This window comes from Brassica rapa, chromosome A05 (genome assembly GCF_000309985.2).
Source record: "Brassica rapa cultivar Chiifu-401-42 chromosome A05, CAAS_Brap_v3.01, whole genome shotgun sequence".
Classification (NCBI taxonomy): Eukaryota; Viridiplantae; Streptophyta; class Magnoliopsida; order Brassicales; family Brassicaceae; genus Brassica; species Brassica rapa.
Genome location: NC_024799.2, coordinates 21,171,854 through 21,196,788, shown reverse-complemented (window position 1 = coordinate 21,196,788; position 24,935 = coordinate 21,171,854). Strand labels below are relative to the sequence as shown.

Sequence of the window (24,935 nt, the reverse complement as noted above, 5' to 3'; positions counted from 1 at the left end):
GGTTCAGATCCATTGGGCTAAAATTGAAAGCCCATCAATATAAAACCCTAGACGATCGTCTTCTTCTCCGGCCTCCAGATTCTCACTCGTTGATTTCTCTCTCGTCGCTCAGGAAAATGAAGCCGGTGATAGGTACGGTGGTGTCGAACAAGATGCAGAAGTCGGTGGTGGTAGCCGTGGACAGACTCTTCCACAACAAACTCTACAATCGCTACGTCAAGCGTACTTCGAAGTTTATGGCTCACGACGAGACGAACGCCTGTAACATCGGCGATCGAGTAAATCCCTTGATTTTCTTATGCTTTTTTTTTAATTCGAAAGCCTTAAACTTTCTGGGAGATTCTATAGTGAATTTGAGAAAACATTTGATCAAGAGCTCGAAAGTGAAATGAACATCGTCTTATCGATATTGTTAGTGACTAATCCTAAAAGGAGCTTGCGTTTTGTTAATCAATGCAGGTGAAGTTGGATCCTTCGAGGCCATTGAGCAAGCATAAGAATTGGATTGTTGCTGAAATCATAAAGAAAGCACGAATCTATTCTCCACAGGCTGCTGCTGCTGCTGCTCTCAGTTTCTCAGCTGCAAAAGCTCCCTCTGAGTCTTCGGTTCCCCCTGTTTCATCTTCCTAAGGTGTATCAGACTTGTTTGGTGTTGAGTTTCATTTGCAATTCCAGTGTAGTGTCTCTAGGCACCTTTTCAAAGATTAGGTTGTGTTTCAGTTTTGTGGAACTTCATGTGACTTTGTTGTTTCTGAAAATAAATTATTTGACATTTGGCACTGCTACTATGTAGCAATATTGCTAGTTTGGCATTTCATTTTACTTTTCTTGAAGTTGTTAGAAACCATTGTGCGGCTGGGCTGGCTACCTTGTCTTGGTCTTACCACTACAATTTATAGGTTTGCAGATACCTTTCTCCTAAAGGTTACCTGTTATTGTAGAACATATATGGTGGTAGTCAATAAAAACTTTACCTTTTTTGGTTTCTTAGCCTTTACCTCTCTTCCTCACACTGCAGTTGAACCGCAAACTCACATTAGGGTCGAGGAATGTGTTTCTCAGACTGACAGCGATAGTAGAGGAGAATCATAAAACGTAGGATGTAGGATTAGTCCATCAGCTGTAGTGTAGTGCTTTTTGGTGATGCTGGTCACTTGTATGATTGATCAGTTTGATGGTATAGACCATAGATGATAGATGATTGTTACTCCTCAAATGTATATATATTGAAAGCCGATCTGCGAGAGAGTCGATGAAAAATGATGATGCAGAGCTACCTACATAATTACCTATATTATTACACAAACCAGACATCTCTGAGTAAGTTTCTATATAACCAGCCAGTTTTGTACCGTGAGCTTAATAAATATTAAGAAGTTGATCATCAAAGAAGAATGAAGACGGAGACCACACGTATATTCAAATATCGGCACCCTGTTTTGCCAAGTCAACGAGCGCCGATCACAGCTAGCTCGAAAATGTTCTCACAAAAAGCTAGCTAGCTATGCATGATAAATTCTCTTGCGACTATGTTGTTTATATCAATCCGGTGGATCAATCCCAAGTGTTATCTGGTGCAGAGCTAGTAAACCGGGTTTAATGTGAAAGTAGAGCTGGTTAAGCTCGATTGAAATCCGGTTATTGAAGCTAAAAACGTGACGTTTTGGACACAAACTAAACTAATGGTCTGGTGTGGAGCAAGTAAAGCGGATTTAAATGATGTTAGTGTATGCCCCTCGTTATCATGGGATAAGCATAATGTATCGAACATAACCAACCTATGCCATGTCAGCACTCCATTAAACAATGATTGGTCTGTTATGATGTTATGTAGGTCCCATCATATCAGGATGCAGTGGCACACCTCCTCGTCTCTCTCTCTGTCCACCCAGAAGATAAAATTCAATCAGAACAAATTTCGATTAATGTACAAGAAACAACACTAACTCAGCTTCTTCTCTAGCAATGGAAGGAACTAGTTTTCTCCGAGGGCAGCCTCTAACAACAGTACCCTCTCTTCCCAGAAAAAGGTTCCTCCTCCAAGGATGGAAGAGCAATCAGATTGTCAGGTTTTCAGGTTTGAAGAATCAATCCGATTCTCGAAAGTCAAGGTCTTTCTTCGATCTTAGCCTCAGAGCTTCAGGTAGTGTTCAACAGTTTTAACCTAATGATCTGTATGTCCTCTGCATTTCATTTTTTCAAGTTGCATTTGAACAGTTTTGTTAATTGGTTTCTTTCGTTATCATTGTTTAGACAAAGGTCCCATAAAGGCAAGCTCTGCCGTAACTGATGCAAGCCCCACGAACTCAGAATTCAAGGAACAAGACATTGTCTTTGTAGCTGGTGCTACCGGTAAAGTTGGTTCTAGGACTGTAAGGTTAGTTTCTTCTTGTTTTTTTCTTAACTCTCAAGAATTTTTTTTAGCAATGCTGGTTAGTTATCATTGTCATCTTTCATCTAGGGAGCTACTGAAGCTCGGATTCCGAGTAAGAGCTGGAGTTCGAAGCGCTCAGAGAGCAAAAGGTCTTGTGCAGGTATGACTCATATTTAACACTCTATAGTCATCCTTTGAGTGATCCTTATTGCAACTAAATACTTTTGCAGAGTGTTAAGGATATGAACACAGATGAAGGAACTCAACGTAAGAGTAAAATGTTTTGATTTATTATTTGCTATTAATTTTTGTTTGTGGTAGAAGAAAAGGTAACAGGCAGTGTCTGTGTCTTTTTAGCCCAGCTGTAGAAAAGCTTGAAGTTGTGGAATGTGACTTGGAGAAGAAAGACTCAATACAGCCTGCACTGGGGAATGCATCTGTGGTTATATGCTGCATAGGTGCTAGCGAGAAAGAAATATCCGATATCACCGGCCCTTACAGGATTGATTACTTAGCCACCAAAAACCTTGTTGATGCTGGTAAGCCAAACAAAAAAACAATACACTCTCAAAGATGTTTGTTCATTGGCCTTTCTTACTATCTTTCTTGTTTCATCGTGTCTCTTTGTTTGTGTTATGAACAGCAACATCTGCAAAAGTTAATAACTTCATCTTGGTGACATCCTTGGGGACAAACAAATTTGGATTCCCTGCTGCTATTCTCAAGTAAGTCTGTAATGTTTCTCTTTTGTCAGATAGAATTTAATGGCATGTTCTTCTAATATTATTACTTATTGTTTCTGAAGTCTGTTCTGGGGAGTTCTTTGCTGGAAGAGAAAAGCTGAAGAAGCCTTGATTGCAAGTGGTCTCAACTACGCAGTGAGTGATCACACAAAAAGCTTCACATTCTCTTTATGGATTGTATCACACCTTAGAGTTTTGCTTTTGCATCTTATTTTCATCAGATAGTTAGGCCTGGAGGAATGGAGAGACCAACTGATGCATACAAGGAGACTCATAATCTCACTCTTGCTCTAGATGATACATTGTTTGGTGGTCAGGTCTCTAATCTCCAGGTATTGTTATTTTTCCTTTGTCTGTGACACAGAGATGACCACATTATGAAGAAGCTTTGATTTGTTTCCTTGTTATTGATCTTCAGGTTGCAGAATTGCTTGCTTGTATGGCTAAGAACCCTCAGCTTTCTTGCTCTAAGATTGTGGAAGTAGTTGCTGAAACAACTGCACCATTAACTCCTATTGAAAAGCTTTTTGAAAAGATTCCTTCAAAACGTCCTTATGTGCCTCCACCAAAGGTTTATTCTCCTTTCATTTACTAATCTTCTTGATCATCTCTCTTCTGTGATAATATGTTTATGTTTATCTCTCTGCATTTCGATTGTGGATAGGAATCAGTTGCAGCGAAAGAGGTTCCACCAGTTCCTGCTGAGCCTGTCAAGCAAGAATCAGTTGCAGCCAAAGTGGTAACTCCAGTTCCTGCTGAGCCTATCACTAAAGAGCCAACAGCTCCCAAGGAGGATGAAGCACCTGCCCAAGTAAAAGAAGTGAAACCTAGGCCGTTGTCTCCTTATGCTGCGTAAGACAACTTTTTTCTCAGAGGCAATAAAGTTCAATATGCTACTAAAATGACTTGTTGACACAAGGGACTGATTGTTTTGACGTCTCTTGTTCCTTTTCTGGTTTGGGAATATATTTAGCTATGAAGACTTGAAACCTCCAACATCTCCTATTCCGGCCACAGCACTTGGTGCCACCAAAGCTAAGGAGGTGGATGCAACTCCAGTTCCGGAGGTGGAGGCAACTCAGGCTCCTGTTGAGGCCGCCAATGTAGCTCCACCACCAGAAAATCCTGTTGAGGTCAATGTCCCAGTAGTAGAAGAAGTGAAACAGGTTGAGGAAAAGAAAGAGAGGCCTCTTTCTCCTTATGCTAGGTAAAAAAAAAACTTATTATCTTTGCCGCTTTACCTGTACTCAGGAGTCACTAAAATGATGTTGATTATGATGAATTAAAAGCCTGATGCTTTGTTTACTCTGGCCATGTTATGGTGCAGCTATGAGAATCTAAAACCACCTTCATCACCCACTCCTAAAGCTTCTGGTATCCAGAAGAGCGATACTTTGGCGCCTATTCCAACAGATTCTGATACTGGTGAAAGCTCAACAGTTGCAACAACTGTCACTGAGGAGGCAGAAGCACCACCAGCCATACCAAAAATGAGACCTCTTTCTCCTTATGCAGCGTAACAACTTTTCCTCTTTCTCTATATATAGCTCGGCTGTGGTCTGTTAAGAGTCTTACACTGTGTTTTTGCAGTTACGCAGACCTGAAACCACCAACCTCACCAACTCCTGCATCAACCGGTCCCAAGAAAACAGCACCTGCAGAAGAAATCTCAGAGTTGCCTGGAGGCAATGATGTGCTGCAAACGGTTGATGGTAGTGTGTAAGTATCTAGAAACCAGAATTGGATAAGCCTGTCTAGTTTTAAGAAATGAATCTATACAATCTCAGGTTTTTGCTTGTTGTTTGTGCAGGATCACGACTGAATCTGCTTCTGTGCCAGAGACAGAAACTGTTAACAGTGTGACAGACACTTCCCTTACCCCAGAAGAAAGTGCAGCTGATCAGCCAAAGCCAAGACCATTGTCACCTTACACAATGTGAGAAAGAGATAGAGAAGCATTTTGAAAGTGTGTTCTTTGTTATTTAACTTCTTATTATGTGAACTGAGAGACTAAAATGTTTGGCAGGTATGAGGACATGAAGCCTCCAACATCACCTCTTCCATCTCCGGTCATAAATCATTAGTTATGTGTGAAATGATTTGCCCTTGAACCCTGGAGCTTCTTCTTCTTTTTAGCTCCAGCTTCTTTTTTTTTTTACAAATGAGAGAAAGATGGGGAAATTCATTTTTACAGGTATGAATCAGTGAGCTGAGTAATACAAGATTCATCTTGCCTTCTGACTTCTTCGTTTTTCTTCTGTTCAAATACTCATATTCGATAACCCATTCTCATTCAAACAACTTGATAATATATATATTCTGAGTCCATGTTTTCTTATAATATGTTCCTATTATACAAGGCTTTGCATCTTCCATTCTCTATGCTAGTTATTTAGTCATTTTTATTTGGTCTAAACATGCGAATTTATCATCGTTAAAATTGAAGGTTTGTATTGTTTTCTTGTAATTCTAATGTAATTTGAAAAATTCAATAATAAAAAATTTTCTTTTTATCCGAAGATATTATCACATTTTTTGAGTCTTTTGACTAATATAACATGTATCAAAAACTTTTGGCAGCTATATATACCCTCTAAGGACAACAATGATGCAATAGATCCACACCTGATAAAATGTGAACATCATTCTCCATAGTGTAACAAAATAATCAGTTGTTTATTGTCAAATTTAATCGACAGCTTAATATAAAATTAGTAATATGAACAAAAAGTTTAGCAAACATAAAATTCCGTAATTGAAAAAAAAGCAATAAGCGCGACCGACAAAAGAAAGTTATTATAGAAACGAAATCTAGTGTGGTTTTGTTGACTTCGTTTCTATAATAACTTCGGCAGATTTGGAAGTTAATGCATTTGATAACTCCAAGGACAATACTATACAACTAAACAGAAAAAAAAAAAAAAAACAGTTAAAACGTCGTCGTACCAGCTCCAATACTTTCACCGTCTGGCATGTTTCGTCGATTTTAATTCCATTTAATGCCAAACCCCACATTCCATTAATGCTCCCTCCTTCCACTTCAATTTTTCTTCCTTTCATCCCCACCGTCCATTTTCATCTTACATATCTACCCTACACGTGTCCCTCCTCCTCCACCTCTCCGGCGATAACAACGCCTCTGGATCTCCGCATCTTAACCGGCTCGACGAGTGCGGTGCCGTTCTAAAGAACCTCGGACTCGTCATCGATTTCGTCCGCCGCGACGATGAGCTTCCCGTCGCCGGAATCCGCTCCGATATCGGGAAGAACACTCCCGATCGCCGCCGCGAAAACGGCGATTTCGTACTTCTGTGGTAACGTAACGAGAACACTCTCGATTTCAGGTTTCCGAACGGAGATTGACGCTGCTTGATCCACGTGGATCTCCGGTATCTCCACGGAGAAACCGTCGCTGGCTCCATCGTCACTCTCTCTGATGCTGATTCCTCCCTATCGTAATCGAACGAGTAAGATCTCTTCAGCTCCCTGAATCTAGAAATTGCCGGTGATTGATCTTCCACCGCCGCCGCTGTGATCTCCTGATCGTCTGTAACCGTCGCGGTTGCGTTTAAATTATTATTACTCCGCGGCGGAGTTTCGGTGCGGATGACGATCGCGTCACTCTCTTCATCGAGGCTTGGACGGATTCTAGGAGCCATCAAGGGAACGAACGGCGAGGTAGTCGCAACGACGCCGGATCGGAGAATCGCAGTGCGGCAGAGAGGACAGTTAGGGTGAGATCGGAGCCACTCGTCGATGCACTCAAGGTGGAAAGCATGGAAGCACAACGGAAGCGTCCGCACGTAATCTCCTTCCTCGAACTCCAACAAACAAACGGCGCAGTCCACGGCGGCGGGAGTTTTCCCCACCGCGGTGGCAGGAGAAAGGCTCTTCCCGGTGCAAGCGGCGGCGGAGTAGAGAAACAGAGGCAGCGTTTTGATGACTGACTCGTCTAGTCCGTAAGGTGAGTAGGAGGAGTAGTGAAAAGAGTCGAAAGGGAAAGGGGAAAAGGATCGGAGATCGGAGGATGAGTTTGAAGCAGAGGATAGGTGGAGGAGACGGCGCCGACGATGTCGCCACCGTCGGAAGCGGCGGAAGAGAGGCGAGAGGAATCGGCGGGAGATGAGGCGAGAGTAGGTCACGAAAAGAAAAGCGGCGGCTAAAACCACCACCATGGCGATCAAAGGGGGGCTAAACTGTAAAGGAGGATCAGAGGAAGGAGAAAGAATCTCCTCTGGTACTCCTGAATACGGTGAAAGAGACGGTGAAGCAGCTGGCGAAGGAGAAGGTGAGATATCGCCGGAGCGCGGGGGTGGTGCCGCGAATCGCATGGTTGTTTTGGTAAAAAAACAAAGAAAGACTCTGAAACAGAGTTTCTCAGTGAAAGGTTTAACGTAAATGAGCATGCCCGAGTTGACTAAAGTAAACGGTGTTCAGAAGACTAATTGCCACGTCACTGTTTTTTTTTTTAATAATCTGATGCAGACACATACGACGATCCAAAATTAACAATAATTAATCATAATAATTGCTAACTTGGAAACAATCCCATCCTGGAGTATTATTATTTCTATATCAATGATACTTTGGTTCTGAATTAGATAGTATGCAGGTACTAGATTTGGGTAATTGAGGATATTATTCTATTGTTAACCTAACTGTGATATATCTTAGATTAACTAGGAAGAAGAGATTAGCAAAAATCTAGCAATATGGCGTTTGAGGGAATTAAAAAAGAAGAAGAAGATAGTGCTTCTTTACGGTTGTTTGATTTTAATGTGGATTTGATGTGGTGTCCCACTCTGATACAGTGGTCTGAGAACTTTATTATTGTTATAAGTGGATTTTCATGACTTTTTTTAGAAAATTGTTCTTCCAATCTTTTCTTTTATCCATTTGTTCATACTGCCTGATAATCCAACCAAGTAGAAAGTTTTTGTTATTACAATTTGTTTGCTTTCTCTTCTACACGGCTAGACTCATTTTTGTATTTTCTAAGACTATTGTTCCTATGATTCTGACTGACCAATGACATGCTTATTTGGTGGGTAAATACATTCCACGGATGTTAATTCAATGTAGAATTACGTCATATGTAAATTTTCAGGTTCAGTTAAAATATGAGACTATAATTCTAATCTAGTAACTAACCAAGTTACATGTTACATAAGTTAAGTTACATAAGTTAAGTCCATATGACCAAGTACCCACTCCACTCATTACTTCTTTGATTATTTCAAGATGCAGAGCTACTTACTTGCATGTGACCCAAAGAAAAAACAAAGGATTACTTGCATGAAAATATATGTAAATTCATAGTATTGTTTCTGAAGGCAATAAAGGTGCATTAAAAAGCTGGTCAGAAGTACTTGGCTTGCCCTATCTATACATTTAAAACACAATGACTCCACAATTTATTGCTCAACTACTTTCTTTTCAGTCCCGGAGATATTTCTCACATTATTATTGTCTGGTTTGGTGATTTATCCTAATGGTTTAGAAACTTGTAGTCATCTCATCCCCCTATGGCTATGGCTGCTAGCCTAGCCAAAGGACTTCCACTTTTAAACAACCAACATATCTGTTACAGGCTTGCAAATCTATCTATTGAGCATTGATGATCATTACTTTCTTTTTCTCTAAAGTAGTTCTCATTACTATAGCTAATATTCAAACTTTGATTTGCTCCATCTATTCTATGATTCTTGATAGACTTTCAAGGGATATGGCATTCTAGTAAAGTAATTATACTTGCTATCCAGTAATACAGATTTGATGATGAAAGAAACTAGAAAAGAGGTTCTCTCAGATTAAAACCATCTCAAATGTCACACTTGTACTACTACAACCTCTGTCTTGACTTTGTGAGCTCCAAGAACAGTCTTAAAACATGGACATATCAGGAGGAGCTCCATACATACTCTTCCACGAATACGGTATCCGCCACTTCCCACCTTCTTCCCCTGCAGAAAAGAATGATCATAGTGAGTTTGATCGGTTCTCACGAATCATTTGTCCAGAGATGTTAATTACACTTGAAAGAAGAGAGATATATTATTTTTACCATGGAACTTGTCAGGAGTTAAACCCGTAAGCTTAGATGCAGCCTCTGCTAGGAGGAATGCATCAGGAATGTTGTCTCCTTCAGAACAGTAACATAGCAGGCATGTCACCTTCAAGCCTCTTGCCTAACAAACAAACAACATAAACCCCCAGCAGACCATCGAAGTGTTTAGAATCATCTATAATGAGTTGGCATGCGGATAAATCGTTGAGTACAAGGCATTAATATACCTTAAAAGCTGAGAAAAGAGCAGCAAATGGCAAGCTTGGGTAGTAGTCTATGTCTTCAAGCTCATCTTCTGAAGGGAAAGACAGCTCTTCTTTATTGTTCTTGTCAAAGACAGAGCTAAGATACTTCCAACATCTTCCTTCTGGATCATACTCGCCCAATCTTCCAAACCCGAGCCTTTCACAGTGATCATCTCTTCCATCAGATTCAGTGTTAGACAGATAATACACCTGTGGGCCTCTAAAGCAATTTCCACGGAGAACACAACTTAACTTGTAAACACTTTGCTCTAGGTAATGAAAGGAGGACAAAAAAAAGGTGCAAGTGAAGGTTAATTAACTACCTTGACAAATCCAAGTTGTGCAGCCTCTGGAAGTCTAAACTAGCAAGCACAATAACATCTTTCTTTCCATTTGAAGCAGCAAACTCTGCTATATTCTCCGCAAATTTAATCATCATTCCCTGTTTTTATATCAAACAGTATATAAGTTTAGAATGTGTCACCAAATTCAGAATTTTTTTAACTGAAAAAACTCAAGCTAACTGGCTCTTCCGTAGTCCCAACACAATAAGCAATGAATGTATCTCAGAGGAAACACACACAGAAAGGTAAAAGGAAATGTAATACCTTTGCAACAGGAGACCTTTGCTGAGCAAGAGTAGTAGCAGTTGAAGATGACTCATAAACTGAAACACACACAAAGGTAAAAGAAAAATTGAGGTTCTCACAAGGATGAAGGGCTACATTCAACGATGTACAGTGGCACATAAAGCAGAAAGAAAGAAACTAGTTTCTTTATATAGCTTCTCCACTAAACAAAATGGACACGAAGTCTTATGGATCCTTGTTAGAAGACCGTAACACCTCTCCCATCATTACATGGAAGCAAAAATAATTGTATAAGAAGCAGATAGGATTACCCTCGAGAGGAAGAGCAATATCACCACAAGGAAGAGGGCCATAAGCGTCATTGCCAACACAAGGAAGGAGATTGAGATCATCTAGATAACCAACTCTCTCTGCAGCCGTAGATGACACTAGAAGATCAACAGCCAGCTGCCCTACGTTCCCAATTGACAATGCAGGCTGGGGTTGGAAAGATAAAAAAGACAAACCAATCAGTTCTTCAATTACAAATCTCTAAGCTTTTAATTTCTCAAGAAAGCTGCAGTTTTTTTACTATTTACAAACAGAAGGAGAAACAGATCGAAATCGAAATCGAAATCGAAAACGATTAGAAAAGCTTACTAGAATCAAAGTCGAGCATTCTTCATGAACTAGCTTTCCTTCTTCAACTACAAACTCCATGAAATCGATACGAAACTAAACTTGAAACCGTATTGCAAGTTTCTCTCAAGACCAAGACCAAGACCAAGTTCACACAGAAGCTGTCTTGAATGCTTCGGTAATTAACACGCTTTTTCTTTGGTCGCCGAGCTTGAAGAGCAAGCCAGAGACTGAATGGGCCGATAAATTTTGAAAATATGGGCTAAGAGTTGTCCTTAAGGCCCAAATATCTCTCTTGATGAAAATTACGAGCTGCAAGACGTAACTAATGTGTAGAGTTAACGTAACCTTGGCTATATTTGATTTCAGATCTGTAAACTTGGCTTTTCAACTTTTAACACTTTAACCTTATTTTTGTAACAAACTATTTTTCTTTTCACTTTAACCTACATCGGTTTGGTTTCACAAGTAACCTTGTATTTTTTGGTAAGTCAAATGCAGGGCCCGGCCCTAAGATTTAGGGGACGGTAGGCCGTTTTAAAAAAAAATTCAGCTAAAATTTTTTTTTGGTAAATTTAGAGACTTAAAATTTTTTATTGAATTTTCTCTATGTAATTCTTTTCAAAATTTTGGGAACCTAAAATCAATGTTTCGTTAGACTTTGCTCGGAACCAGTCCTGGTCAAATGCTATTGTTATTATGAATTTGATCGATTAAAGTAGCTAGGTTTGTTTGCTCACGCTTATATACTATGTGAAATTCGTTCAATTATCACATGTAATTACCAACCAAATCCCACAACCAATGTTCTAAAATTTTGTTTGTGTGTCATTATATCATAATCTAAGTTAAATTTAGATGACACTGATATGTTTGTAGGAGTTGCAAAAGAAAAGAAAAGAAACCATTGCTAAATCATATGAGACTATGAGTTATAAAGTGTGATCACTGAAAAGATAGTTAGATATCCAACACCAAAAACATGTAAATAATGGATGATTATTACCAAAAAGTATAAAATGATAGAAAAACTTTTTATCTGTTTGATGTGATTTATTAGTCGGGTTTTATTCTCAGTAAGCCATATCATATGAATGAATTAATCATCTTAAGTGACATGCAAAGACTTTATGATGCTGGTTGTTTGTTAGGTATGGTGTACACTCTGTAACTGTTCTTATTGCTCTTCTCTGATATGCAGGAAAATCATGATGGTTTTGATTTTGACGAAAATTATCCACCTAGTCAGGTAGTTACAATTATTGACATCAACTAATAATAACAAACAAAAAGACTGAAAACATGTTTATTTTATGAAATAATTATGCACGTATATAGAATTAAGTAATTTCTGTGGATACTAAAGAAAGAAAGATTATTGTAGAAATGAAGGAACTAAAAAAAAAAGAGTTGAAAGACACCCGTCAAGGAGTGGTGGACCAAACAGTCCATATGATATATTATGATGAATCAAATCTTATCCACTGAATATATTATGATGAACCAAACTGTCTCTTGCGATCTTAGTCCTGTATATATCCATTGATTAATCTAATTTACAACTTCAACTAAAATCTCAACAACCAACATTTATTTAATAGAGTTTTTCCTTGTGTAAATTACACATGTCCTTGCAATAGTCTCTCATGTGATGTGTGATGTCTCCATCGAAATCTCGATTTCGTTTAGTTTTCAGAAAAGATATGGTCGTGTTTTCGCTTCGTTATGATTTTAAGTTCTTTTTTTCCCAAGACGCGTAGGCCATCTCCAACTGGGAGATGTTACCAAAGTTCCTAAACTATTTAAAAATAAAAAAATAACAGAAAAGGAGAGAAAAGTGGAAGAAAAAAAAATCCTTACTAATAAAAGGGAGCTTTTGAGGCTCCATAGGGCGTCCACATCAGCGGAAAAAATTTTTTCCGAAAGATGACACGTGGCATAAAATATAATTTTACATTTTAATATTAATTATTTTCGAAAATTGTAAAAAATATGTAAACATACAGCATTAAAAAATGGAAAAACTACATTAAACATATGTAAGATTACTATTTTTCACTTAAAAAAATATGGCTTATCTCCATAATGTAACATTACCGTTTTATAAAAAAAAAACAAAAAACATTATATATAATTTCGAAAATAATAAATATATGTAAAACATACAACATAAAAATGGAAATACTACATTAAACATAAATATGTTTGACCATTTGTCCAAGTTCTTCTATTAAACATTGTCGTTTTACATTAAAAATAAAAAAAATATGTAAAGATTTAAAGATGACACGTGGCATAAAATATAGTTTTACATTTTAATATTAATTATTTTCGAAAATTGTAAAAAATATGTAAACATACAGCATTAAAAAAATGGAAAAACTACATTAAACATATGTAAGATTACTATTTTTCACTTAAAAAAAGATGGCTTATCTCCATAATGTAACATTACCGTTTTATAAAAAAAAAAACAAAAAACATTATATATAATTTCGAAAATAATAAATATATGTAAAACATACAACATAAAAATGGAAATACTACATTATTATTTTTTTGACCCGGGCGTAGCCCGGGATTTTTATTTTTTTCTAATTTAAATTGTTAAATTATTTATATTTAAGCTATGATATATATTTATATAAATGTTAAATGCATGTCATAATTAAAATTTATTTTTAAATTTTAACACGTTAAATTAACATATTTTTTACTATTTAAATATTTTTTTGTAATTTTATTGGCTATCTAGTTATCATATTTAGCAAAACTATCTTTTGAGTGTTGGAATAAATGTTTTAGAGATTTTATTAAACTGCAGTGTATTTTCGGATCAACCACATGCTCAACATTCGATCGATCCGTAAAAAGATAGTCGATCTCCTTGGCCAGGTAAGTACAATTTTAGCAAAAATATCTTTTATTTTCAAATATTAAGTATATAACTATTCTTTTTAATTTTTTTAATTGTATTTTTTGATTAAATTATTGTATTATAATGGTTATGTAAATATTTTTTGTGATGTTTGAATTTGTGTTGTTCGTATACTTAACGTAGATGATATTGATGTTTAACAATTTATTGTGTTCTGGAAATAGAAAATAATGATATATCAAAATGTATCTAATACTTGTTAAATGATAGTATAATGTAAATTACATCCATTGTTTGAAAATAACAATTTGTTGTTTTTATTTTTATTTTAAATCAGAAATTAGTTTTATTTAAAACAATTATTCATATATAATATAATAGTTTAAGTTTGGAAGATTAATCTATATATATAAATTATGTATATTTTTTAAAAAATAATTTAAAATATTATATATTGAGTATCTGAATAAAAGCTGAATTTCTTATCTTGAAAATCAGATATTTATATTTTTGTCTTCATGTTATACTCACCAATCCATCATTGATATTTATAACTCAATATGTTTTTTAAAAAACTTAGTTTTAAGTAATAAACGAATTTAATAAATTAAATTCATCACCTATAATGTTCTGTAAACTATATTTGAAAACTCTCTAAAATTATATTTTAATCATAATATTATTATTATTTAATTTAAGTTATTTTAAACATAATATATGCTAAACCAACTTAAATTATATTTACAATAAGACCATCCTAAACCGGTTAGTAAACCAAAAACAATACTAAACCAATATAATGTACTAGTCAAATCTTGGCACTGACTAAAAAATAATAATAAGTAATATCGTTTTCGGTCTAAAAATCATCTAATTTTAGAACAACAAAACAAATTACTTATTTTATTAACCTACGCTTTTGAGGTTTAGTTATTTAAGTATACCGATAAAAAATATATATAATATTTTACCATTCTAGTATATGTAAACTATGTAACTATGTATAAAGTAATAACTGTTTGATTTATTATGATGAACCACAAATTTTATAATAAATAGTTAAATCTTTGATTCTTACAATTATAATAGCTAAATAGGGTATTAGGGAGAAAAATATATATATTAGACGAATGATCAAATCTCTCATTCTTCGAACAAAATCAAAAAGAGGTGATTGAATTTTGTCATGATATTTCATTAAAAAAGTTTTAGGAAAAAGAAATTTTAGAATAACAAAACAAATTACTTATTCTACTAATCTACGCTTTTGAGGTTTAGTTATTTAAGTATACCGGTAAAAAATATTCTAGTATATATAAACTATGTAACTATGTATAAAGTAATAACTGTTTGATTTATTATAATGAACCACAAATTTTATAATAAATAGTTTAAATCTTTGATTCTTACAATTATAATAGCTAGATAAAATAATAAGAAGAAAAAAGATATATTAGATGAATGATCAAATCTCTCATTTTTCGAATAAATTCAAAAAGAGGTGATTGAATTTTGTCTTGATATTTCATTAAAAAAGTCTTGATATTCTCTCTCTCTCTCTCTCTCTCTCTCTAAGCTGCTCTGGAGGTGGGCTTCCTGTCCGGTCCACTTGTTCTAGATGGGCTTTCCGTTTACATATGAGAAAACAGATTTGCGGGCTCGTGCTCTGTTGACAAGATGATCAGCCTGGAAATTCAAATTGCGAGAAATTTAATAGAAACAATAATCCTCTAAGGCAAACATTCAAATTTGCTAGTTTCTTTGTTGTTTAAATCATATATTCATAAACTAATCATGAAGCTCGTTCTTCAGGTCATTGTGTATTGCCAGTGTACCGTGAACGGAATGTCTTCAAGAATGTGTCTCTTCCGCATGAGGGTTTCTTGCGTGATAAGCTCCTTTCATTTTCTCGGTCGCCCAATATCTTTCTCTTCTTCTTGAATTGTATTTTCTTTTTCAATTGTATTTTTGGTTCATCTACTCTACTAAAATAAAATCATATTTTTATCTACCATAAAAACGTCTATGTCAAACCACTAACTAAAAATTAAACAAATATCCTAAATTTATGCATATATGATAATTTCCTAACAAAAAAAATATATAAATCTAAACAATAACATCTCGGGTAAAAGCCTAACCAATTTCTATTATGCAATTATTGTTTTCTTACCATATTTAATCTAGGCCATATTTTCTGTATTTTTGGGTAACTAGTTTTAAAATTAAATAGTACAGCCTAATTCTTTTTAAAAATTTTGATATTAACTTTTTATATATAAAAAATAAATAATAATTTATTGGTTGTATCATTTTATGTTTGATTTATAGTAAAAACAAAAACAAAAAAACTATAATATAATACATTATAAAAATATGACATTAACTAATTTAATTTAGTCACATTAATATATTTCGAGAATTCAAACTCGTAAAACAATTTTTTTAAATAAAATTTGTAATAATTCATAGAAAACTAATATTTAGAATTAAATTTTAATATGGTGTTACATTTTCAAATCAATAAATTTTAATAAGGTGTTAGTGCGGTTTTGATCAATTATCAACTACGAAAGGTACGTAAATTTAACATTCGCGTTTTTGCTTGTTCATTTTTAAAAACCGCACACTTTTCTGAAAATTTGTTGATTGGTGACTCAAGAGCGTTTTTGACAATACCGCTTTAAAATACGCACTTCGCATTTCACCATTCATTACCTTAAATTCTAAACAAAAATTTATAAGATATTTAGTCTACTACTAAAATCCAAGACTGTTAATCTAGCTGAAAATTATGACAAAATAAATTTTTTTTTTGGTAAAATGTTAAGATAATGTCCTAAAGAGAAATCGAACTTTGAGCTATTAGGAGGTGCACAACACAGATTGTATAAGAAGATTGTATAAGACACGGTTTTTTTCTGTATTTTTGGCTTTTGGCAATTCCCATGGATATAGACATTAACTAAATATAAAGTATAAAAAAGAGAAATACTCAATATATAAAAAAATAATAATAAGTAAATATTATAAATATATAAATATACGAATTATATATACAATAATAAGTAAATGCACAATTTTTTTAAAATGAAAAGAGTATATTAAATATTAAACATCTATCTTAAAATGTAAAATATAGATATTAAGTAAATAGAAAATATAAGAAAAAGAAATACACAACTTAAAAACAATGGAAAAAGTATATTAAGATTTAAACATCTATCTTAAAATGTAAAATATAGATATTACGCAAATAGAAAGTATAAGAAAAGAAAATACACAATTTAAAAAAATGGAAAAAGTACATTAGTATTTAAACATCTATCTTAAAATGTAAATCAAACTTAAAATATAAAATTATTAGTAAATAGAAAGTATAAGAAATAAAAATACACAATATAAAGAAAAATAAACTCTACTAATAAAAAGGAGCTTTTGAGGCTCCATAGGGCGTCCACATCAGCGGAAAACATTTCTCCCGAAAGATGACACGTGGCATAAAATATAGTTTTACATTTTAATATTAATTATTTTCGAAAATTGTAAAAAATATGTAAACATACAGCATTAAAAAATGGAAAAACTACATTAAACATATGTAACATTACTATTTTTCACTTAAAAAAAAGACGGCTTATCTCCATAATGTAACATTACCGTTTTATAATAAAAAAACAAAAAATATTATATATAATTTCGAAAATAATAAATATCTGTAAAACATACAACATAAAAATGGAAATACTACATTAAACATAAATATGTTTGACTATTTGTCCAAGTTCATGTATTAAACATTGCCGTTTTACATTAAAAATAGAAAAATACGTAAAGATTTAAACATCTATCTTAAAATATAAAATATAGACATTAACTAAATATAAAGTATAAAAGAGAGAAATACTCAATATATAAAAAAATAAATAATAATTAAATATTATAAATATATAAATATACGAATTATATATACAATAATAAGTAAATGCACAATTTTTTAAAAATGGAAAGAGTATATTAAATATTAAACATCTATCTTAAAATGTAAAATATAGATATTAAGTAAATAGAAAATATAAGAAAAAGAAATACACAACTTAAAAACAATGGAAAAGGTATATTAAGATTTAAACATCTATCTTAAAATGTAAAATATAGATATTACGCAAATAGAAAGTATAAGAAAAGGAAATACACAATTTAAAAAATGGAAAAAGTACATTAGTATTTAAACATCTATCTTAAAATGTAAATCAATCTTAAAATATAAAATTATTAGTAAATAGAAAGTATAAGAAATAAAAATACACAATATAAAGAAAAATAAATAATAAGTAAATATAAAATATAATCTCGAAAGATGACACATGGCATTAAAATATAGTTTTACATTTTAATATTACTTATTTTCGAAAATTATAAAAAATATGTAAACATACAGCATAAAAAAAATGTAAAAACTACATTAAACATATGTAAGATTACTATTTTTCACTTAAAAAAAAGACAGCTTATCTCCATAATGTAACATTACCGTTTTATAAAAAAAAATAAAAACATTATATATAATTTTGAAAATAATAAATATATGTAAAACATACAACATAAAAATGGAAATACTACATTAAACATATGTAAGATTACCATTTTACATTTTTATTTTAAGAAAATAATATGTAAACATACAACATAAAAAATGAAAAAAACTACATTAAACATATGTAAGATTACCATTTTTCACTAAAAAAAAAGACGGCTTATCTCCATAATGTAACATTACTATTTTGTAAAAAAACAATTATATATAATTTCGAAAATAATAAATAATATGTAAACATACAACATAAAAAATGGAAATACTGCATAAACATATGTAAAATTACCATTTTACATTTAAAAATAACAATAATATGTAAACATACAACATAAAAAAATGGAAAAACTACATTAAACATATGTAAGATTACCATTGTTCACTAAAAAAACGGGTTATCTTCATAATGTAACATTACCATTTTATTAAAAAAAAGAAAAAAAAACATAAATATAACTATTTGACTATTTGTCCAAGTTCTTCTATTAAACATTGCCGTTTTACATTAAAAATGGAAAAATACGTAAAGATTTAAACATCTATCTTAAAATATAAAATATAGACATTAACTAAATATAAAGTATAAGAAAGAGAAATACTCAATATATAGAAAAATAAATAATAAGTAAATATTATAAATATATAAATATACGAATTATATATACAATAATAAGTAAATGCACAATTTTTAAAAAATGGAAAGAGTACATTAAATATTAAACATCTATCTTAAAATGTAAAATATAAATATTAAGTAAATAGAAAGTATAAGAAAAGGAAATACACAATTTAAAAAAATGGAAAAAATACATTAGTATTTAAACATCTATCTTAAAATGTAAATCAATCTTGAAATATAAAATTATTAGTAAATAGAAAGTATAAGAAATAGAAATACACAATATAAAGAAAAATAAATAATAAGTAAATATATAATATAAGTGAATACCAAATTTAAAAAATGGGAAATTACATTAAGAGTTAAAAATATATATTAAAATTTAAAATATAGATATTACGTAAATAGAAAGTATAACAAATGGAAATATACAATTTAAAAAAATGGAAAACATACATAAGATTTAAACATCTATCTTAAAATGTAAAATAGAGATATTAAGTAAATTAAAAGTACAAGAAATGGAAATACATATACATGAAAATAAATAATAAGTAAATAATGTAAATATATAATATATGAATTATATATGTAATAATAAGTAAATACACAATTTTTTAAAAAGTGGAAAAAGTTCATCAAGCATTAAACATCTATCTTAAAATGTAAAATATATAATATAAGTAAATACACAATTTAAAAAATGGAAAAAGTACATTAATATTTAAATATCTATTTAAAAATATAAAATATAGATATTACGTAAATAAAAATATAAGAAATGGAAATAAACATTTTAAATAATGGAAAAAGTACATTAAGATTTAAGCATCTATCTTAAAATGTACTTCTATCTTAAAATGGTAGTAAACTATATAAAAATGGAAATACCACATTAAACAAAAAAAATTTTTTTATAGTTTTACATCAAGAAAGTCCCTATAAAACTCATTATTCCATCCACATCAACCTCACACTATTAAGGAAAATTTCAAAGCACTCGAGCAAAAAAATGGTTTCACTATCAACTCTTGCCGTTCCAGAAACCTTTAATGACTTTGAATGAGAGTTTTTTATAACAACAAACTTTTTGTTAGGTGGATTCATTGTTGGGAAACCCGCAACTTCCAAAACCAAACTTATTCATGAGAATTGAATTGCTTTTCATAGACTCAAAGGTATTCTTACAAATTTAAATTAATCTAATGTATAATTTTATTGTTAATATTCATACTAACTCTTTCATGATCAAACCATTTCAGTTAATAACCATTCAAGCGTTTATCCCGAAACACTTCATTCCTCGCCGAATCAGGTATTGGTTCATGTTGGTTTAGTATTGTTTTTGGTTTACTAACCGGTTTAGGATGGTCCTATTGTAAATATAATTTAAGTTGGTTTAGCATATATTATGTTTAAAATAACTTAAATTAAATAATAATAATATTATGCTTAAAATATAATTTTAGAGAGTTTTCAAATATAGTTTACAGAACATTATAGGTGATGAATTTAATTTATTAAATTCATTTATTACTTAAAACTAAGTTTTTTAAAAAACATACTGAGTTATAAATATCAATGATGGATTGGTGAGTATAACATGAAGATAAAAATATAAATATCTGATTTTCAAGGTAAGAAATTCAGCTTTTATTCATATGCTCAATATATAATATCTTAAATTATGTTTTAAAAAATACACATAATTTATATATATAGATTAATCTTCCAAACTTAAACTATTATATAATATATGAATAATGTTTTTAAATAAAAATAATTTCTGATTTAAAATAAAAATAAAAACAACAAATGTTTATGGGATTTTTGCAAAATTGACCTACAACTTAAAGTCAAACACAAAACTAACCTCCTTTTTTTTGAAAATTGGTTTTGCCCTATTCACCCCACAAGTTCATATAATTTACGAAAATGCCATCAATTTTTTTTTTTTTTTCGAAAATGGCATCTTTACTCTCTCACCCTCATCATCTTCAAGTAATTACAAGATTGCCATTGTCATCAATACCACAACCACCATGAACAACCAATTTGAAGCTCTTAATGCTCCTAAAATCGATTTACCCTTCTTTTTTTTCCATTCTTGTGAACTAAACACAACATATCTCTCACTTTCTCTCCACAATGAGCTAAAAAAACCCAAGATTTTGATTCTAAAATTTTTATGGTTCATAGAGTCATAGAAGCTAACGATTATGGGTGGGTGACTTCCGTTTGTGATTCTGTGTGCTTGGAGAAGCCTTATGTATGCTAAGGAACTTATCTCACCAATTTAAGGTATGACATCGAGTTTTTTTCCAGATCTGTTCGTCAGACGACTTACTTGGGAAGTCATCTTGCTGTAGACGACTTACCTTTCAGTCGTCTGGCTGTAGACGACTTACCTGGAAGTCGTCTGGTCAACGCAGATGTTATTTTTGCAATTGACTTTGAAATCTGTAACCTGAGACGACTGAAAGTTAAGTCGTCTACTATTGTTTGGTTTCAAAAAAAAATCCAAAGAACCTAGACGACTTACATTTCAGTCGTCATAGGTTAGTTTTGTATTTGACTGGATAATTTCAGAAGTTTGACTTCCCCAGACGACTTATATTTCAGTCGTCTGGCGAAAATTAAAATAATAATATTTTTTTTAAAGTAAACGACTTACAATTAAGTAGTCATAGGTTAGTTTTGCAATTGAAAAAAAAACTTCAAGATTTAATTATACACAGGCGACTTATAATTCAGTCGTCCACCAGACGACTTAATTGTAAGTCGTCCAGGATTTTTTTCCGAGATTCTGGTCAAACCTCGTAAATTCTGGACGACTTACATTTCAGTCGTCTCGTGGACGACTGAATTATAAGTCGTCTGTACATAATTAAATCTTGAAGTTTTTTTTTTCAATTGCAAAACTAACCTATGACGACTTAACTGTAAGTCGTCTACTTTTAAAAAAATATTATTATTTTAATTTTCACTAGACGACTGAAATGTAAGTCGTCCAAAAAGTCAAACTTCTGAAATAATCCAGTCAAATGCAAAACTAACCTCTGACGACTGAAATGTAAGTCGTCTAGCTTTTTGGAGTTTTTTTTAACCAAACAATAGTAGACGACTTAACTTTCAGTCGTCCGAAATAACAGATTTCAAAGTCAATTGCAAAAATAACCTCTGCGTTGACCAGACGACATATAGTTTAGTCGTCTAGACAACTTAGATTGAAGTCGTCCGCGTCTTCTCCACTAGTTTTTAAGTCTTCTACGTTAGTTTTTGAATAACTTGTATTTTTAAGAGTGATAAGTAACTTCAAGATATGTAAAACTCATATTTACAAAATATGTTCTCTCCCTTAGTTTTACTAAATTTGACTAAGTTTTTCAATGCAAACTTATAAAAAATATGATATGCTTTGACTAGTTACTATTGTTTGTTTCCATCTCTTACCAACATTCTTGTTTATTAAGATGAGAAAAAGGCCATTGGAGTTTATTATTGCATATGAGAGATCCAAAGATAAGAAAAAGGCTACTGAAGTCTATTATTTCATTGATTTGTAAATGTGTAAACACATTGTTAGCACATTTAATACATCTTGGAAAACATTATTACTGATTTTACAAAAAATTCACAACTAAAAGAGTATACATGCAATTCATAAAACAGACCACAAACAAAACTATTATAGATCATTCATCTACAAAGACAAGCTTGGATTCCACTTGAGTAGACAAGACCAGACAACTTTTAAGAAGTCCAGACGACTTCTAAGAAGTCCAGACGACTTCCAGGATGTTCAGACGACTTTGCCAGAAGACTTTTAGGAAGTTCGGACGACTTCCAGACGACTTTACAGGAAGTCCAGACGACTTTTAGGAAGTCCAGACGATTTCCAGACGACTTCCAGATGACTTCCAGACGACTAACAAGTAAGTCGTCCCAGAAGTCTTCCAGATCTGAAAAACCTGCATATTAAATCCAGATCTGAAAAACCTGCATATTCAAAAACGTTCGAATTGCTTAAAAACAGAAAAAATGAGTGGACGATTAGATAAATCTACCTTTACAGAACACACAAAAATACATATATAAAAATAATAGATCTACCTTTAAATTAGTGGAAGATGAGTACCAAATAATTAAAAACCTGCAAAAAAAAAAGATTATTAACAAAGACATGAGACAAAATTGAAAAATTCATATAAAGTTTGGTGTTTTCAAGTCAAAGAGATTAGAGTGGGTTTGGAGAGTTTTAGTTTGGGAAAAAAGTAAGAACTTTATACAACAAGAAGTTACCAAATGAAGAAAAATCAGACATAAGAACTTACCAAAACGCTCAGAAAAATCCAGACGACTTCCTAGAAGTCCAGACGACTTCCTGGAAGTCCAGACGACTTCCTGGAAGTCCAGACGACTTCCTGGAAGTCCAGACGACTTCCTGGAAGTCCAGACGACTTCCTGGAAGTCCAGACGACTTTGTCAGAAGACTTCCAAGAAGTCCAGACGACTTCCAGACGACTAACAGGTAAGTCGTCCCAGAAGTCTTCCAGATCTGAAAAACCTGCACATCAAATCCAGATCTGAAAAACCTGCATATTCAAAAACGTTCAAATGACTTAAAAATAGAGAAAATGAGTGGAAGATTAGATAAATCTACATTTATAGAACACACAAAAATACATATCTAAAATTAATAGATCTACCTCTAAATTAGTGGAAGATGAGTACCATTTGATTAAAAACCTGCAAAAGAGATAGATTAGTAAGAAATACATGACACAAAACTGAAAAATTCATATAAAGTTTGGTGTTTTCAAGTCAAAGAGATTAGAGAGAGGTTGGAGAGTTTTAGAATGATGAACATTACATTTTTGTTGCAGCCATTTGAGAGGAGGAGAGAGAATGTGTAAATTTTTCTTTATATAGGGAGACAAAAAATCCAATTAGATTAAATATTTTTGACTCAGACGACTTCCTGGACGACTTACATTTCAGTCGTCTGGTGAAGAAATTAAAACAGACGACTTACATGTAAGTCGTCCAGAAGAGTTTAATATTTTTAGCGGGAAATTAAATATTTTTAGCGGGAAACTAAAATAGAAGACTTTCCAGACGACTGAAATATACGTCGTCCGGGTAAATTATTCAACAGACGACTGAAATATAAGTCGTCCACACCCTAAACATAACCCCTAAACTTAATTATCTAATTAAACACTTCATAAAATCAAATCAAACTTGAAAAGTGTTTACTATACACAGAAATAAACACATATAGGTGAAAACTAATTTTTGAAAAAAACATTTTAGTTTTCCAAAATCTAACCCTAACAATACATACAATACTACAACATATGTTTGACAAACTTCTAAACCAAAATATTTCATGATTCACTACTTCCACTCATATATCTTCAAAACAAATTAATTTTATCATATCTTAATTTATATCAGTTAAAACTGTTTATAATTACTTGATTTTTATTTTTTACGCATCAAAATATTTTTTACAAGATTTATAAATTATTTTTAAAATAAACTGGTACCAGACGACTTACACTTCAGTCGTCCAGACGACTTCCAACATCTCAGACGACTCAGACGATTTACTGGGGCTATATTCGTAAAAATGGCTTCTGTTTTTTTGTTTGGTCACAAGGGGCTGAGCTGTAATTTCACTAGGCTTTTAGGTTAGTTTTGCATTTGATTCAATTTTGGGTATAGGTTTGGAATTAAAATCAAGTTGTGGGTTAGTTTTGGCAAAAACCCCAATGTTTATTTTCAAATAATGGATGTAATTTACATTATACTATCATTTAACAAGTATTAGATACGTTTTGATATATCATTATTTTCTATTTCCAGAAAACAATAAATTGTTAAACATCAATATCATCTAGGTTAAGTATACGAACAACAAAAATTCAAACATCACAAAAAATATTTACATAACTATTATAATACAATAATTTAATCAAAAATACAATTAAAAAAATATTAAAAAAATAGTTATATACTTAATATTTGAAAATAAAAGATATTTTTGCTAAAATTGTACTTACCTGGCCAAGGAGATCGACCATCTTTTTACAGATCGATCGAATGTTGAGCATGTGATCGATCCAAAAATACTCTGCAGTTTAATAAAATCTCTAAAACATTTATTCCAACACTCAAAAGATAGTTTTGCTAAATATGATA

The 24,935-nt window shown here is 32.2% G+C and overlaps 4 protein-coding genes across 4 annotated transcripts; 2 read left to right on the top strand and 2 right to left on the bottom strand.

Moving 5' to 3' along the window:
* The first annotated feature begins 22 nt into the window (after positions 1 to 22).
* On the top strand, positions 23 to 827 carry LOC103869514 (30S ribosomal protein S17). Its single transcript, XM_009147597.3, has 2 exons — positions 23 to 278; positions 460 to 827. Exons 1-2 carry the CDS (start codon positions 117 to 119, stop codon positions 628 to 630), a joined length of 333 nt encoding a protein of 110 aa, XP_009145845.1. The 5' UTR covers positions 23 to 116; the 3' UTR covers positions 631 to 827.
* A 1,054-nt stretch (positions 828 to 1,881) lies between these two features.
* LOC103869513 (protein TIC 62, chloroplastic) lies at positions 1,882 to 5,471 on the top strand. Its single transcript, XM_009147596.3, has 15 exons — positions 1,882 to 2,143; positions 2,254 to 2,377; positions 2,462 to 2,534; positions 2,605 to 2,641; positions 2,737 to 2,913; positions 3,018 to 3,099; positions 3,180 to 3,252; positions 3,339 to 3,449; positions 3,536 to 3,688; positions 3,782 to 3,969; positions 4,091 to 4,324; positions 4,445 to 4,633; positions 4,708 to 4,836; positions 4,928 to 5,053; positions 5,144 to 5,471. Exons 1-15 carry the CDS (start codon positions 1,966 to 1,968, stop codon positions 5,199 to 5,201), a joined length of 1,932 nt encoding a protein of 643 aa, XP_009145844.1. The 5' UTR covers positions 1,882 to 1,965; the 3' UTR covers positions 5,202 to 5,471.
* Positions 5,264 to 8,574, bottom strand: LOC103869511 (RING-H2 finger protein ATL65). The gene has a single exon (XM_009147595.3). It carries the CDS (start codon positions 7,521 to 7,523, stop codon positions 6,198 to 6,200), a length of 1,326 nt encoding a protein of 441 aa, XP_009145843.1. The 5' UTR covers positions 7,524 to 8,574; the 3' UTR covers positions 5,264 to 6,197.
* A 265-nt stretch (positions 8,575 to 8,839) lies between these two features.
* LOC103869510 (proteasome assembly chaperone 2) lies at positions 8,840 to 10,909 on the bottom strand. The gene is made up of 7 exons (XM_009147594.3): positions 10,659 to 10,909; positions 10,331 to 10,496; positions 10,038 to 10,096; positions 9,753 to 9,871; positions 9,412 to 9,649; positions 9,182 to 9,305; positions 8,840 to 9,080 (listed from the first exon to the last, which is right to left on the bottom strand). Exons 1-7 carry the CDS (start codon positions 10,716 to 10,718, stop codon positions 9,001 to 9,003), a joined length of 846 nt encoding a protein of 281 aa, XP_009145842.1. The 5' UTR covers positions 10,719 to 10,909; the 3' UTR covers positions 8,840 to 9,000.
* Positions 10,910 to 24,935: the final 14,026 nt, after the last annotated feature.